Below are 18,632 nucleotides of genomic sequence, written 5' to 3'. Positions count from 1 at the left end.
ACGTTGTCGGAAACGTAGAATGTGCAATGTACAAAAAGAAACAACAAACGGTAACAGTTAAAACAAATATATATATATACAAAAAAAAATAAAAAAAAAACAGAAATAAAAATATTACAAAGTACAAAAGGTAATTTCTCGAGTCTCGGGTGAAAATTGATCTCGACAGCGGGCGAAGAACTCTGGAAACGAGAAATTGTTTCCAGAAACGAACCATTTTTACCTACTTTCGTCAGTTTGTCACGCTAACCCCGAAACTGGACGTTAGCGTGCTATTACTACCGCTCTTCTTCGTTTTGAAGGGATCTTGAAGCGTGGAGGTACCTTGGCTAGAGCATTTCTTCTCTTCGAACCCCAATCGTTTTCTCAGCGCCTGATAAACGCGGGGCTTCAGCACGAATAGAGTGAATATCAATAAACCCTGGAGACAGTTTATCACGTCGCTTGCGTAGAACAGTTCATCCTTCCACTCGACTTTGGTGTACCTGTTCATTAGGGAGGACGCTATTTCTGCGATCCACGATATCCCCATAACAATGAACAGCTTTACGTTCATGATCAACCTGAATGAATAAAAGAAAAGAAAATCAGAATATGTAATCGTTTCTCCTTTCGAACTTACTAACAGAATGAGACACACAGAAAGATAACAATGAACAGTTTTAGGTTTATGACCAACCTGAATTAGTAAAAGAAAAGAAAATCAAAATATGTAATCGTTGTGTCTCCTTTTGAACTTGCTAACAGAATGAGACGTTTAGAAAGAAATGGAAAAGACAACTTTCTGTTAAGAATCTCTCGTTCTGTTAGAAAATATAATACTTCAAACGGTAACCTCATGGTGTAGACACACCTTCGCTGAAGTCATAGGACACCTACTAAACTATCATAAAGATCTGAAAAGGATAGTGAGAATCGTTGAAAAATTCACAACGAAAAACAATCTTTTCCTACATATTTGACACTATTAACTATATGTAGAGTATCTAATAATTTGCACAGAATCTCACCGATATCGTTGATAATAATTGAATATTTTTCCCTTTATACATCCTCCGTGTACTTTAAGTATTCTATTCACTAATTTTGGTATCCTGACGATTAGCTTTTTGTACAAATTTTTTATCGATACCGTCCCGTACGTCTCGTAGAATGTTCCACAACTTATAGACATTTTCTTTTCAACGATTCAAATACCTTTCTCATTCTTTAAGACACTTAAACGACTAAAAATTTCCTTTTGTGGATAGATAATACTGAACACGTGTCCGTGAATGTACACGCACGAGTAAAGTAAAAGAAATTCAACGATTTACGTTACACGATGAAAATTTGTTAAAACGAATAAACGTGTCCTATGACATTCGAACGGAGGTGTAAGTTACGAAGTAAGTCAGATTGTACGGATTATAAAAAAGAATTTTTCGGTGATCCCCCGACACCTTGAATATCCGCGCGTCATCTACTTTGCATGGAAGATATTCGAGCGGCGTATCTTCATCAAACTCGTGGGGTTTCACTCAACCCCTGTGTTTAAGGGCCAGCCGATAGACTCACTTAGTTTTGTCAGCGTGAAATCGTTTGCTCCTGGGATCCGACGGGTCGGCAACCCTGCTTATCTCGGCTTTCACCTTGCTACAGTGCTCTGCCGTGAGGATGAAGAACACCACGTTGAATATCAGTTGAATCGCGATTGGACATCTGAAGAAAATCAGTTCACCGAACATCGATCGCTCTTCTGTAACATGAACGCGTCTAAGTGAACCACCATAATCGATGACACAAAATCGGGTTCTCGCTTTAAGAGAGCTGAGAACACGATGCTCAGTGAACGGTGCTCGTGATACAATCCCTCGAAGCGGCCGAGCTTAGGGAAAAAATAGTGGCACGACACTGAGTGTGTGACTTGAATCGAATTTCTCGTCTAGCCTCTTAAAACATGCTGCGTTGATTTTAATCTGTTTAAGACGGAATCAGAAATGGAAATTTATCACTTATGCACAACCTGGCATGTATATGGCAATAACGATTTTCATTTCATGTCACGATTATTCGCGTATCGGAATCATTTTTAATATTTTGCTATAATTTAAAGCAAATCTCGTGATGTAAAATAAAAATAACTACAACGTTTTCAATGAAACGTCCAATGAAAATAGAAGACACGAGAAAGTTGGGTCAGTTCAGTGAGCATTTTAAGAAGAATTATTTTAAACGTAAAATTAATTTTTCTAGTGCGGTTTTAAAGTTTCTTTCCCGGAGAGAACGTAGCAGGGAATCAATTTAGATCAATCTTTTTCCATTTTTTGGAAAAAATTAAGATTCAACGTGGAACGTATGGTTTCGATTGAATAGCTTCAATGTCTTAAAACGTATTGCGTTGTTTTGAGTCTGTTCAGAACAGGATCAAAAACGGAAATGAAATGGAAATGTATCATTTGTGCGTGACTTCTCAATAGCTAACCATACACTGGTATTCTTTGAGGAAAATAGATTCCCTATGGAAAGAACGTTAATCAGTGGACTACAAAAGGTCCTTTATGGTTTCATGCACCATCAAAATTCTCTGTTAATGGACAACGAAGAAATTATATTTTCATATATTGAGGGAATGTAAGGACGGGAAAAAATGATTCGAAAATCAACGAGAAAGTTTCCGAATCAGTGAATCACGTAGTGATTGTAATTTCTTGTACCAAAGAAAGTAACGGCAGGAAAGATAACATGCTTTTCTTATGGAAAGAATTCAAGTGTATGTCTAGCTATTTAACATTCCGTCACATACATATGTACGACAGTGATGAACATTGATTTTACGTTCGTGTGAACAAATGTATGGAACAGGAATCGAAACGGTCGTGAAACTTATTCAGTAGATTTCGTTGAAGCAGTTGAAGTAGAATTTAAATAATAAAAGTTGTCCCGTTGTAAGATCCAATAAAAACGAATTAATAAAAGTTCTAGTTCGAATAGAATGTATAAGAAATAAAAATAGAAGTACTTGCGTAACAGTAACAAATATCTTCATTGTCAGCAAAAAAGTTCTCGATTGCTTCGAAAGTTATTTAGATGTTATCTTTAAAAAGTTTGCTTTTCTGTGCAATACCTTTTACGAAACTATTAGTTTCTTATTATTTTATATCTTTCATTCGAAACAAACATTATAATATCTTATTACTGTTTTTGTTAAACTTTTGCTATCAGAGGTAACTAAAGTATATGTGTGTATTATGAATAGAATAGATATTAGAAAAATTTCAAAAGGTTTTTTCTATAATAATAAAATGAGGACAGGTACTTTTTTTAAGGTTAAGTATAAGTTTGAACAGAATTATTAAAAAATAAAAGTTGCAAAAAAATTGATAGAGCCTAATTTTCAATTATTCAATTTTATAGTCATTATGTTTTATATATTTATAATAGAAAAGCTGTCAGAGAGTTTCCTGTATTAAGTAGAAAATACGTTGGATTATCAACAGAAAATCTGACGCAAATGTTAACAAATAACCCACTAGGAAGCAAATTTGTAAAATCGAACAAAAATTAAAATCGAAAATGTTGTAATAATTTACTGTTGCAGGTAATGAATAAAATGGGTAATTTACTTTTAGAAGGATGACACAAAGGAATCTCGTTAAATTTTGTAATATTTTCTTTTGTCGCGCCCATCAAATTGACATTTTTCGAGTTCTATAATATTTCTTGTGACCACAGAATATATGTGCACATTATTCAAAATATTCAGTTGACCTATTTACTGCGTATAATTAAAAGTACATTACTATAAATGAACATTGCTGTAAATGAAGAAGTACATAATATGGAATAAAATTCTGCATAAATTTTAGGTAATTTGAATTTCCGTTATTTTCTATCCAACATTGTTGACAATAGAAATTTACGTTACGTTGATACGTTTTCTTTTTTCTGAAATATCTTCCTCACTCGTGGCGCCAAAAAACTGCCCTATAAAAAATTAATCAACACTTGCTACGCGTCGTTGCTTGTTGTTACAATCAAATCTCATTTTGCTATTCAAACAACGAATATAAACAGGAAGGAACGAATGCAACGTTTCTATTATAAAAATCGTTGCCTCCAGTCGTCTTTAACGAGCTGACTCTTAAAAGTTGGATTTTGTGCAAAACCATCGTCCAGCAACACGAACTAATTAGTGTAATTAGTTAAATGGCCGACACTCGTTTAGCGAAACGGCGAAAGAACGTTCCGTGACGTTGAAAGCTTAGAACGAATTTTCTTGTCGTGTCCAAAATATATCTTCGAGTTTTCATTACATTTTCATTGTAGGTATACCGATAATAAACCAACATTATATTTCCTTGGTATTACCAATGCCATCGAAACTTTAACTATATTTAATTATTTGAATTCTACCTCAACTATGTCCTAAATTTTTATTACACTTAAAAACTATCGATCTTAGCTCTACCATAGTTTTAAAATTAATTATCTTTACTTTGCTACTACGCATAGTTCTATTATGTAAATAATTGTAATACTTTTAATTCTATTTTCAACTGTGAAAATTATTTCTAGAAGGGAAAGATTCAACTTGTCCTCCTTCAATTTGAAAAATCTAAAATTGATATAAAATGGATCTTTCTTCCAATATTTTAAACATTAAATACAAATATTCGATCATTGCAAAGATATAAATAATTAAATGTATGCATCGTCTTTCTTTTCTAAACAAATAACTAGCTTCGACTGTGGTATTCCAGATACCGTTATTTAATATCGTAGCAAAGTATATTACTTTATTTTTCGCACGAATCTCCATGAATTTTTCGTCTGGGTATAATAAAATTCACCGAATAACTATTCGGGTTCTAAAATTATCGAATATCTACATTTAACGTTCTACGTCTACCCACATGGAATCCACGCTCGACCGTCTTGCATAAACACGTTAACGTAAATATTTATTATAAAAATATATCTAAGTGCACAGGACGCGACCACATTCTCTTGGCATAGTACGGACCAGAAGATTGAGAATTTATATTGTGTTCTCTACTTTTATTAAAATGATATTACATCGGTGAGGAAAGGGAATAACATAAGTCAATATATACACTTGGAACGATTGTCGCGGAATGCAGTGGCGTTTCTTGCCCGTGAAACAATGAAATTTCTTCCGCGATACAGAAATATAATGCGCGGGAAATCCTGTGAAAGCGGCCGCGTTAATTCAATATTTGATCTGGAAAAGCGCGAAATACGCGGTCGCAATTTGTGCTTCCACCGGATAGAAATCCTGGGGGAACTTCTAGGTTGTTCTTTTAGCGGGATTCCTGCATTATATCGCTTTAATTCCGGAAATTTAAAGACACCCAAGAGAGAAGTAACAGAGAGAGAGAGAGAGAAAGAGAGAGAGAGAGAGAGAGAGAGGAGAGAGAGAGAGAGAGAGAGAAATCTTGCAAAACGCAAAGCAAAAATCCGTAGCTTCAGCAATACTTGCCTCGAAAAATGTTACATTTCATATATATTCTCTTTATTTAAAATGTAAAGCTTATTTTATCGAAGAAAAATAAAAAAACCTCGATACATTAGGCTTTTATAGATTTGTTACAAAATTTATAGAATGTTACAAAAATTGACGGAAGTGTTTTTAATTTTTAGAAAAAGTATAAAGTCGAAATAAAAGATTAATTAATAAATAAACCATAAGTTTTGACTGTATCGATAACTGTACGATAATCAATAGTAAATATTTGCAAATCTTTATAAGCACGTAAAAACAAAATATTAAAATGGTAAAGGCTTGATAAAGGCTTTGTGGTATTAAGAATCGTGTAAAGTACACTGAAGCAGCGAAAAAATTATCTTTAAATTGCAATACATTCCTCTTTATTCTCACTGAAGAAAGCATTCTTTACTTTTCTATATCTTTGTATCGAAATGTTACTCACGATGGCCCAAAATCAAAAATCAATAACGTTCCAAATAAATTGCTCGTTATCGCTACATTTTTTCGCAAATGAGATTATTTCAGCAAAGAAAATTATTCGAAAGGATCAATGGCTCTATTACTAGCTTAGATATTATCCGAGAAGTCCAATTAACCAATCCTACGCTAAACACACGAATATCGTTCCTTGTAACCGATATAATATAACTTACTTTTGTTAGTACCAATATAATATATATACCAATATAGTACCAATATAATATAACTTACATTTTTTCATGAATAATGGTTATCAAAGTAAACAAAATTAACAACTCTTCTGAAAATACTAATCGTTGAAAACAATTGGCTTAATCAGTGAGAGGTATTGGTTGTAAAGTCACAACGTATTATGTTACATTACTAAAGTTTCAACTCGAATAGACGTTTGTAAATAGTAAGCAACGCGTAGTAATTGCACCTTTAGAGAGTCTCGTAAATTCACGGGGAGTGGAAAGTAGGAATCCGTTTCCATTTTGTAAAAACAACACAGCCAATCAGACGAGAGCAGTCTGCGCGCAAGTTGAATCGAAAGATATCACTGTGAAATTTGATAACGTATCTAAGTAAAGAATAATATATGCACAAAATCATTTCGAGTCTCTGCTCGCGCCAATTCAAATGACAGAAATGTTACTCAGTTCGTCGGTAATCGACAGTCGTTCTTCGATTAATTTCCTCTCCATTGAAACACTAATGGCCTTCGTAAAGCGTGATTTCCTGTTCAACTCTTTAATTCATAGCGAATCGTAACGGTGAGAAACTTTTTAATTGGTTCTTAATTATCAATGACTATTGAAGTTTAAACCAAAGGAAACCTGCTGAGCAGCGAAGGGACTGTAACGACAGCAACACTTACTTTTAATGGTCGCTGAAAAGTATTTAAACGAACATTATTTAGCCGTAATGGTAAAATACTACACGCTCTCGAAATGTTTGTAAAATAGAAAATGGACGAATTGATATTATCGGTGATCAATATTTGACAATTAATAATGCACTGTAAAACTTATTATTATTATTATTATTATTAAATTTTCATTAATTACCATTTCAGTTACTTAGATCTCGTTTTCCCAAGATAATTTTCTCATAACGCCACAATGCACGTACAATATGCAGTTTTAACTTCTTTTTATTAGTAATTTAGTACTTTATCTCGAATCAAACGTCATAATTTTATAGTAATTATTGATAATTTAGTATTTCGTACTCTATAAAATGTTACAAATTCTGGCAATTAGAAAAGTAATTTGTTAAAGGATTGCATCTCGTTTAATAAACTTTGAAAAGTTTCAAGAAATTCAAGAGGAATCTACACGATCTTGACTTAACTAGATGGTATTTAAATCATTTAGAAAAATTCTTTAATTATGAATGGATCGTGGTAGGTACTTGACGTTGCTATTCGTTGAATTTGAAGTTTCTTGTGACGGTAAAGTATATTGACGCGGCAATAATAAATTAACTTAATTAAAAATGATAATTACAAAACTATAGAAAAAATGACTCGTTTCGTTCCGTATCAGAATTTTTAAATTACAAAACTGAATGATTCTCAATATTTTGGTATAACTTCAAGCAAATCTCGAAATAAAATATAAGAACAGTTACAAGTAATGCAATGCTTCAAAAAGTAAAAACGTAGTAAATTATCATATCATCTTAAACTTCCGGACAATTTATTTCAAGTTAACGAAAGGCCTAACAAAAATAGTAGATACAGGAAAATTTCATTAGTTTAATGAGATTTCTAAGATAAGAATTACTTTAAACGTAAAACAAGTTTTTGCTGTATAATTTTAATATTTCTTATTCAGAGAAAACGTTTTGAAATGTACGATTTTTATGCACAATTAAGAACATTATTCTACTACACATTTCCATTAAATTTGCACGTCAAACATTACCAAAAACTAATTTTGTAACACCGTCATCGTCATCGCATTTGTATCAATTTAGTATGAAATGCAACGAACCACAAAGTATGGAAATTCATTTAAAAAATAAATAAATATAAACATCCCTCATTTCTTTCGTTCTAGAAAAATAATTTTCAATTTTTTAAACGATAATTTCTTCCAGTTAAAAATAGGTAAATATTTCATTTTTCATAAATCGTCAAGATATATTCCGTAATTTTTAAAATCAACAATCGATAAATTGAAAATTAATTGACCATTCTAAATCTTACGTTGATCAATTTTAATGTAATTATTACTAAACTTTAGCTTATTTCAAACAATCAGTTTCATACAATGAAATAAAAATTTTCCCATTTAAATCAAACTCAAACGTTATTTATACACTTTGTACGATAATTCAAATTTCTTTGTTCAATTTCCTAAAATTAATGATTAAAATCTAGCTAAAGAAGTTCAATAATAAATGTATATATTAAAATAAATTCTATTTAATATTGAATAAAAGCTTCCGGTATGGCTATCCGTATAAATCGACATCTCGTAAAATTGTTGCTCTTTTTAACTAATTCCTCAAATAAATGTATTAGATATCACGAACACGTGATGCATCGAAGTAAACGAAAACGTATTATTTTCACTCGGTAACTTACTTGTGAACCAGCATCTTTTTGCACCAAAATTCGGCCTTAAATTTTCAGGCAGAAGTAATAATTGATCGCACATAATGGCGAATATCGTGAGAAACAACGCCGAGCCCCATGCGTATAAACAATACCAGAGGAATCTTTTGACGTGAGATCGTCCTCTGCCGAAATTTCCACGCAGGCTCCTGAAAAAAGAACAATTCCTTTATAATGTATGATAGTTTGAAACATTGGATATTTGTTTAAAATTAGACACTTTTCGTGGAATATTAACCCTTTCATTGCTGAATTGATCGGTGGTGGGAAAAGCTTTTGTGTTGAATTTATTTTGTAATAATTATACTCATGAATAGAGTACAAAACTGAAATAAAAAGGTACAAAATTTTACCTCAAAAATTATATCTCAAAGAAATGGCTTAAAATCTAGATACAGAAATGATAAAAACAAAAGATTAGCAATTAAAAATTGGAATAATAAAATAAAATAATATCCAACACAGTGATTGAACATTAATCACAACTTCTGGCATTCCTGTATCTACGTAGCATTGATTGTCATCTATGACCTTGAAATCATCGTGACTGGTTATATAATACTAATTTTATATTCCGTTCCTTTCACATCGAAGAAGAAATCACAAATAGGACTTGCTTACTACAATTTGGTTACAAACAATTTTAACTTGTAATTTGTCCGACCAAAACTTAAATCATTATATCCGATTTTTCTTAATTTTAAGAATTTTTATTCGAAATAATATAATAATTCATATTAAAACACTTATTTTAAAAGTATCCTATTTATATATTACATTTTATCAATAATAAGAAAAGAACAAGGACAGTACACAATTTTGAGCGTGTGTCACTACATATTAATTAAATATTTTTCAATCTAATATATTTCTTAACACCACATATGGCCATGTTACTTTCAACGTATATTGTCACACGCATATTATAGTTCTAATTAGAAACTGACAAATACTGGTTGTCCAAAAGTATCTTCTACAAATATACGGTATTTCTTTTATATATGATATTTAGTTCATTCTTCGAAAGAGTGTGATTATTTTAAGCAGCATATTTGTTTGATGTGCGCGGGACGTTATTTATATGAAAAAGAATTGACTTATGTTACCAAGGAAACATTAATAATCGTTTCGTGGAAACAAGGGAGGAAGAAATGTTTATTTACAAGGAAGCGATTTGATAAATATTCGATCGTTTCTACGTATGATGCGCTATCGTGTCGATGCATTCGACGCTTACAAGACAAAAGTATCAAAGAATCGTTTTTTTTTTTTGGCATACGTATTACACGATCGAATAAGTGAACGCGTAATTGTCAATTTACCGCGTCCATTCCCCGAGATGCAATATTCTGAGATTATTTTTAATTTTTACTGTGTTTAAAATTACCCAATGAATAGATTGTAAACGACGATTAACGACCGTGTTTAAAATTGTACATTTAACACAGTTTTTTAAATGATACTTGTCAAAATAATTTGTACAATTTTATATTTTAAGGCTACTGCTCTATTTTATTCAAGTAAATATGCAAAGTAAACAATTTTGATAAAGAGAATTCTATTCTCGGAAGAAAATTAACGATCAAATGCAGTTCTTTTTTTTTGTATTAATTATAAGAAGTAAAGAATCCACAGTTAGTCGATAAACTGATCGAGTTATCACGCAAGCTAAACACACTTTCGAATGAAAATCGAATAAGAGAAATCTTTTACGTATACCATTTCATTCACAATCGCTTAATTAATTATTAATCGTTCGTGTATCCCACGCGATGATTGTTGCTCGAGGTTTCCAGCCCGAGGCAATTTGCGTTTATGCCCTTGTCGCGAATATCCGGGTAAATTGGCTAAACAAATGATACGTCACAGCTGTTATCATTTCGCTCTCGATTGACAATAAAAAGTAATCGGTTTTCAATGATCGAAATTCATAGATTTTGAATAATCAAACTGAGCCAATGTTTACGCCAGAACGCTACAATTGAACTTTCCATGAACACAGTTCATTCAATAAAACCAATTGCTTGACATTTGAGTATTAAGGTACATTAAACAAAATTATGCATCGAAAAAACATTCTCATCATCAAAAGTCACAAGTTTTGTTTCATTAAATTGTTCTTTAAATTAAAATTTTTTTTTAAGTTAATTTTAACTATCTCGTTTATTGTACGAATTTTGATACTTGCACGAATTTTTAGTTTCGATTTTTTTAAATTATCAAGGTCCTACTGTTCCTAAGTACTTAATTTTATGTAGAAGTAATTTTCTTTCTGGAAGTTAATACAAGTTGTTGTTTCTGCTTTATTATAAAAAGTAAAAAATAATTTTTAAAATTTTCAAAAAAATGTGAAGTATTATGAACGTCAAAAAATTGGAAATTTTTGAAAATTTAAGAGACACCACATTTTTGAAGAAGTACTCGCGAAAATGTCAGAATTTTTCAACATCGTTTAAAGACAATGAATAAATATGTTTCGAAAATATTGGAAAACTGCTAAGAAAACTTTCTTATTAGTTGCTTACAGAAAATTTATATAAGTGTAAATTTAAATAGTGTATGTACGTTACATTTTAAAAACCATTGTATACCACTTCGAATGAAATGAAACAACAACTTGTATTAACTTCCAGAAAAAAAATTACTTCTACATAAAATTAAGTATAATACTTAGGAACCTCGATAATTCTAAGAAATCGAAACTAAAAATTCGTGCAAGTATCTGCATAGTTAATTAAATACAGAATCCAACTTACGCATTATATCTCCACTACCTCTAACATAACTGATTGTTAAATAACTATTCCTTTTACTTGTCTATGTATTGGACGAGATTTCCGTGCAATCATCGAGGTTGCATCTATTGAGGTGTTAGGAGTATAATTACATATATTTAAATGGTAAATTAACGTGAATACATCGTGTATAGAAAGAATCTAAATAATTTTTTATTAAAGTAAAATCTTTTACGAAAGGAACATTATATCCATTAAAATCACTTTCTTCTCGTGGTGAATATTTCTGATATTTCACGGTTACTTAAATTGTTTTAAATGGAATCCACATTACTTTTAAACAAATAGGTAGAAACATATGGATATGAAATAATACGAGTTCAACGATTTCAGTTAGGTAATTCATTCTACATCATTTAGAATGTTCATAGGATTACAAATAATTTAACGAATATAGAGAAGAGATTTCATATATAATGTACGAAATGCACTGTATGAGAAAACAAATAAGTCAAAATATCAATGAAAGATTGCATACAAGAATCTCTGCGGTAACTCGCTAATAGCGATTATTCTAAGTATATGTTACGTTCTGTGCAAGATTGAATCTCCTACTTACGTAACCCTCACAGCAGGATTACTGCTCATATTGGCTAGATTCATCGCCTCGTATACTCAAGTTAGAATTAATTTTAAATATCCATAAATTAATACAAAAGTAATATGGTGGAATGATGAGCAGACGAGGTATTGCTGTAGAGAAAAGCAAAGAACGTCACAGTAACGATTCTCCGTGCGCATAGGTCTATTTTCTCCGCATATTTACAAATTCAGTAGTTAGAATAGCGTCTTAAACACATAAACTGCGTCTCAGAAGCATGGCGCGGGAACCTTCAATGGATCAAGATCGTTCGTAAGGCGATCGAAGATCGATCAAACGAGCAATTCGCTGAATTTCGAATTGAACCACTTTCAAGTTTAACGAACAGATTTTTACGTAGAGGAATGAAAAAACACAGTGCCCAAATTTTTAAATCCGTTCACAAATAATCGATGGATCTATTTAATCGGTGACCTTCGAGCTAAAGAACCGTTTCTACGAGTTCTTAAAATTTTCTTCCTAAGGAAAAATAGATGAGCTACAAGAGTAGAGAAAAAGACAAATTAGAAAATTGCAGTGTCAAATAACGAATTTTTGTATATGTACCTTCTCTTTACATAAAGCTATAAAGTTTTACAAGGAATTATTAATGTTTTAAACGCGTGATATTTATCGACGAAACGTTAAAAAACCATTAGAACGTCACTACCTGAATAAGACTAACCCAGTTATTCGCAAAATATCGATTCGATAACGAAACGATCGAAATTTATTTCATATTAAACGCGTTCGCGGTTGAAGCACACATTGTTCGACAGAATAAATGGCGCTACGTAAAAATGCCAATACAAGAAATTCTTGGTGGTCCTTCAATTCTTTGTAAATTGGGAATTCATCGCGTGTACAGTTTTTGTATTGAGAATTTTAATTCAGTCGATTTAAGAGGCTGTAAACACTGACCCACGGAATCAATAATTAAATTTCGTACTACTATATTTTAAATACCCAGTTTGAAGGAAATAAAAAGAGCAAGGAGAGAACGAAGTTGTGACCTACATTGGCATGCGAGCAATTTAAATATTTATTATGCATAATTCACAAACAAATGCGAAAATCAAATTGTAGCGTTAAATGCCTGTGATACATTTCATTTTTCATGCTACACATTATCCGATCGGAGATAAATTTTTAGAAAAAACTGTACAGAGCGAACTAAAAGGCATGATACAATACAATCGCAGAATAAGCGAGTCCATGACTTTAAATATACCGACGGAATTTCGACAAAGATGAATTTGACAAAGAGAAGTAATAAGAAATGTTTTTGTAAACGTTTGTTCCATTTATTTTTGTCCTGAGTTACATGCATTTTTCTATCTCAGTAACTCTCGCTGCAAACTCAACAAACGTATTTAATGTTATACAGCTGTTTAATATCAAAGGTAGTCTAGAGTGCAACCTTACCGAATGTTTCTTAACGTTCTCATAATGTTCTATAAATTACAACAATTTATCTTCTGAATAATAGCAGCACGTGTCTAATATTTCTAATCCAATTCTGTGATAGTTTCCCTTTGAAGTGATGATTTACCGCTCCGGATATTACTATACTCACTCCTCCCCCCTACCCTCAATTCAATCCTTACAGCCTTTTAACTCCTTCAAGCGCGCAACTACCATTCACTGTAGACCGTTTTTAATGATAACTATTACTCTTATTATAATATCTTTTTGTCCTGCTGCTATTGTCTCTGAACTTCGTATTCTGCTACGGATGCATTTTGTTTCACATTATATAGTATTATGTTTCTTTCTTACCAACGTTATTATCACCTTATATATTTATTTTTAACTTTTACTCTTCCTTCCTTTTTCTCTTCTTTTTTCCTTACTCTTTATTCTTTTATTACACTCATATTACGTTGTTTTCATGGTTACACCTTCTTTCCTCTTCGCTCGATGCTATATTATTATTCTTTTTCTTTTTTAACGTATACAATCTTGGTGCAATTAAGACGTTCTATTATTATTATTATTATTATTATTATTATTATTATTATTATCATTATCATTGTCACTGTTATCTTCATCGTCATTGTCATTGTCATGACCATTGCCATTGCCATTGCCATTGCCATTATCATTGTCATTGTCACTGTCATTCTCATTCTCATTCTCATTGTCATCATTATCATCATTATTATTATCATCATTATTATCATCATTATCATCGTCATCATTATCGTTAATATTATTATTATTATTATTATTATTATTATCATCATTATTATCATCATGATCATCATCATCATTATCGTTAATATTATTATTATTATTATTATCATCATTATTATCATCATTATCGTTAATATTATTATTATTATTATTATTATTATCATCATCATCGTCATTATTATTATTATAATAAACTGCATAAATGCAGATACGACGTGTAATGTGTAGTCTTGCTGATTGGAACAATACCAAAACACATGTATGTGGAACGCTTCACTAATAGACGCTTGCCAAATAGGAAAACATTCGAAAGGATATACAGATGCCTGCGGGATACAGACTCATCTCGAAAACTATTTCTATCGGCGGTAGACCTAGTACCGCTGAGTCTCCAGACACGAAATAATGGGTCCTCGATCACACCCACCAAACTGATAGCGATTGCAGTCGAATGATAGCAGCAATGGAAAACGTAAGACACGCGATTATTTGCAGTATACCGCGCAATGAATACCTGTACCAAGGTCTTACCTCGACTTTCTTCCACGAATGACCTTTCGCGCCTAGTTACTACAGATTTCTGTCACTGTTAAGAATTCGATACATTCGATATTGTTCAAAAAAGGAAGCTCAATCTACCAAATATTGTATCGAATTTTTTGAATGGTGATCGGTAAGGAAATTCGCACGCCGTTATACGATCTATTGTGTAATAATTAGCGATCCAATCGGACCATTTTTCATAACTACAAGACAAAATTGATAAGCATTATATTCGCTTTTTACGAAAAGAGTGAAATGAATTATCACAAGATTTCTCGTTTGAAATTATGCGTCGTATGTAGTTTATGTACCACGGCGCTCATCATTTTATTCGTATGGCAGGGGAAGTTTTAAATGAACGATTTTCAAATAAATGGATCGGACGTGAGGGACCCATCGCCTGGCCACTTTGAACCCCCAGATTTAAATCCAATGAACTTTTACGCGTAGACTCGCCTAAAGTTTGAAGTGTAGTGTTCGAACTCGTTTTCATCAGAAAGTTGGCCCTAGTCCATCGATAATATATAATACTCATAAAGACACAACGACGAGTACAACAATTATAGTGTTCATTAACGAATGAGATGTGCTTCTGCGTACGTATCTTATCTCGCTCGTGGATAAACAATAGCGGGGATGATTCGAAATTTTTCTCGAGGTAGAGACCCGAATGCTTAACGAGGAGTGTTTGTACGCGCTAGGCATGCAAATATTTACCACGCACAACGTCGACTAAGTAAACCAGCAAGTTGTAAGAGTAAACTCAACTGTCCAATCAAGGACTCTAAGGTATAAACTCACGCTACTTGTGCTTCTTCGTCCCGCATTCGCTCGCTCGTATTTCGCTTACCCCTAATGCGTTCCTCGGGTCTCTTCTGACCCGCCACATTTTCGAATCTTTTTCGACCCATCGAATCCCCGTAATATATTTTTGTTTGCTGCAATTAAAGCTATTATAATCAAGTGCACCTGTATTTTCTTAATTCTCTCAGTGTATTATAAATTTAAAAGCACGAATTACATATATTCGGGACACTTTTCATTCAAAGATCTTGGATGTATAGTCGAATGGAAGAATCTATTAAGGTAAAAGGAAGAAAGCACAGACACTGATCTGAAACCCTATCTCTTTCTTAAATGTGAAGCACACCGAAAGAAAGAAGGCAAAATGTCTAAGCTAGCGGAATAATTGAGTTTAACGCTGTAAAAATTTTGTTCATAAATGAGATAAAATTTTTCGTTGGTCTTGTAAGTGTTAAAACACGACGATAATAGAAAGCGATCTCTGTTTGTCTGTTTCGAGCAATTTGTTCATCGTGTAAAATTTCAACGTTTCTTTATCGTGTTTCGAGACCTCTTTGGGAGATTCTATGTAGGTTAAAACCCCGCCATGGCTTTTAACCTTAAAATTCCTAACCGAATACTTGAGATGACTCGTAGTTTAGTCGACGCTTTGAGTGAAAAACATTCGTTTACCACGCATGTACAAAAAAACTCCTCGTTAAGAATCTGGATTTTTACCTCGATAAAAGTTTCGGAACCGTTCTCACCACTGTACATATTTATTACAAGAAACCTTACATTGATTCTTCAACTATCGGGTTGTTTGGAAAATCATTTCGTTTTCCAAAATGGAGAATATATAATTGAATAAAATGTTTATATACTCTAAAAAAGTCGTGTTTCATTTTCACCAAAGAAAACGAAATGTCTTTCCGAACGACCCAATAATTCGATACGATTCTTTAAACAACGTATCAATCGCACCGAATGATATGAAATATAAATTTTGATTAACAATTGATTAAAATTGACCTAACATAATATCCCGAAGAATTCTCAAAATTCAGTGCTACAAATCGAGACAGCGCTCACGGCTGTCCGAAAGGGTTAATAAACTCAAAAACCGAACGTATTCGATGCAACGGGAAAAAAAAAGTAGAGAAAGATAGTGGAGGACTCATGGTTGTGTTCCCGTTGGTAATAAAATTTCACCATTGGTCGTTTTTGTATCTTCCGGCGACCGCGAAACGTGGAATCGAATCAGGAACTCGACACTCGTTACTCGATCGAGATTACGAGCGGACCGAGAAAAAACGAAAGGGGAAACGGGAAAAATGAAAAACCATGGCCGTCCATGATGTTCACGTGTTGCAGATGTTACGAGGAACGCGCACGTGCGTCCGTACCCCCGTCGAAACCGTGAATTCACCGATGTCGATTACAAAGTTTACGTTAAACGTCACACTCGGAACGTGTAACCCGTTCCCGTTGACACTTTATCGTAGTTTTAACAGCGCTCCCGTGTAATTTGGAAATTGAATCTCGGTAAACATATCAGAGCCCCGCGTGGAGAACCAGCCCGGGATTATTGTTGTTGGCGCGGGGAACGACGATACGCCGGAATTAGCAAGCGGAGGGCGAAAGTTCGCGTATCTCTCAAATTACAGACGAGAGTGTAGGGGGGCCTCTAATTCCCTCGCGGTTGAAACAGAATTCGTTAGAAATTCGTCGTAAAGCCGCTCCCAAAGTATTACGCGCGTCTATTCCGAATAAATTGATTAACTTTTCGACGTGTGTTACGGACCGCGGCGTGGATTCGTTTCGCGAAGTGGTTCCCTATTTTTTTATATAATTTGCGCGCACTTTCTTGGACGACCCGCTTAACTTTCTCATTGTCGAATTAATCGGCAACAGAAGAACTACTTTCAGCGAATTAATTTCACAATTTACTTTTCACGAATTGTAGCATTGAATGTACCTAACGATTTAACGAACAAGTGGAGAATCATTACGCGGGCTAAAGTTTATTTTTACGGTTCTTTTATTTTTTTTTTTTTTTTTTTTTTTTTTGTAGCTCGAGTGGCCGGAATAATATTGTTACTTCGAATTAACTCAAGCGCAGCACTTAAAGGTTGAGTTGCACTTGAAAACAATTTCGGTAAAATGATTCTCGAATGTGGTAGAAATTTTCAATTTTGCGTTGTAGAATGGAGGGGAATTGCTGAATTTATGGAAACAATGTGTGGAAAATTAACGGTTTTAAAAAATGGTAACAAGGAAAATAAATTGGTCATTACATGAATGTTTTGTGTTAGATTCGCCGTATTGTAAATTTCAAATTGTATTATTTTGAAGCGAACGAAAATTTCTTTAGGAATAAAAAATAATGTACATTCGATTTAGCTATTTTCACGTAGAAAAACTCCTGTTAACCTCTTCAGGAGCGAATGATTTTTTCTAAAATAAAGAAAGAACTAACATTAGCAAGACATCTATCAATCTGGTGACAATGTTACCGTTTTGAATCGTTAGATAATTTATCTATCAATATTTATTCGTATACTTTGCGGTTACTTCCACGTTACGGTATTATAAACTAAATATATATTTACGTACGAAACGTACGCATATGAAATATGTGTCTGCATCCATAAAGAGATTTATAGTAAACTCGACGAACTAGAAGTTTCTGCTGTCAATAAATCATAAACTCGCACTATAATCGAATGAAATTTAATCGATTGCTCAAGATCGTTTCCTTCACTGTGAATCGCAGTAGAATTGAACGAACGATTGATTTTGATCCGACTGTATCGTTAAAGTTTAAACAGAGAACTACGAGACTGCGGTTCGGTTTCCCGTTTTCCATTACACGTTTCGTGTCGCGTGGGTTAGCGGTGACCCACAATGGACTTTCCTTTTATGTCGTTTGCAATTTTCACTATTAAGAGAGACATTGTCGTGAAATAGTTCATGGTATGATTAATTGAAACATAATTATTAAACAATTGCATTGCAATTTATATATATATATATAACTCTCACAATGTAGCAACTTTTGTCCATTCACGATAACAATATTTATTTGCGTGCCCAATGAATGTCAAAGAAACTGTTCTTACAACAGTATAATGTAAATAACATGAATAAAATATGGTT

At 32.9% G+C, this 18,632-nt stretch overlaps 1 protein-coding gene across 6 annotated transcripts in view; it reads right to left on the bottom strand.

Annotated features, from left to right (window-relative positions):
* LOC143152191 (G-protein coupled receptor Mth2) overlaps window positions 1-18,632 on the bottom strand; it is a 72,559-nt gene that overhangs the window by 9,562 nt on the left and 44,365 nt on the right. For 5 of the 6 annotated variants that reach the window (XM_076322024.1, XM_076322023.1, XM_076322027.1 and 2 more), the window contains exons 8-10: window positions 8,547-8,725; window positions 1,558-1,738; window positions 15-563 (exon numbers count right to left, since the gene is read on the bottom strand). In XM_076322024.1, coding sequence (XP_076178139.1) covers window positions 233-563; window positions 1,558-1,738; window positions 8,547-8,725 — 691 coding nt within the window. In that variant the 3' untranslated portion in view covers window positions 15-232. Of the gene's footprint in view, window positions 1-14; window positions 564-1,557; window positions 1,739-8,546; window positions 8,726-18,632 lie in introns of those variants that run through there. The other variant, XM_076322029.1, reaches the window with a different exon arrangement.

This window comes from Ptiloglossa arizonensis, chromosome 10 (genome assembly GCF_051014685.1).
Source record: "Ptiloglossa arizonensis isolate GNS036 chromosome 10, iyPtiAriz1_principal, whole genome shotgun sequence".
Classification (NCBI taxonomy): domain Eukaryota; kingdom Metazoa; phylum Arthropoda; class Insecta; order Hymenoptera; family Colletidae; genus Ptiloglossa; species Ptiloglossa arizonensis.
Note: the sequence above shows the minus strand (reverse complement) of the source record. Positions and strands in the feature narration are given on the sequence as shown.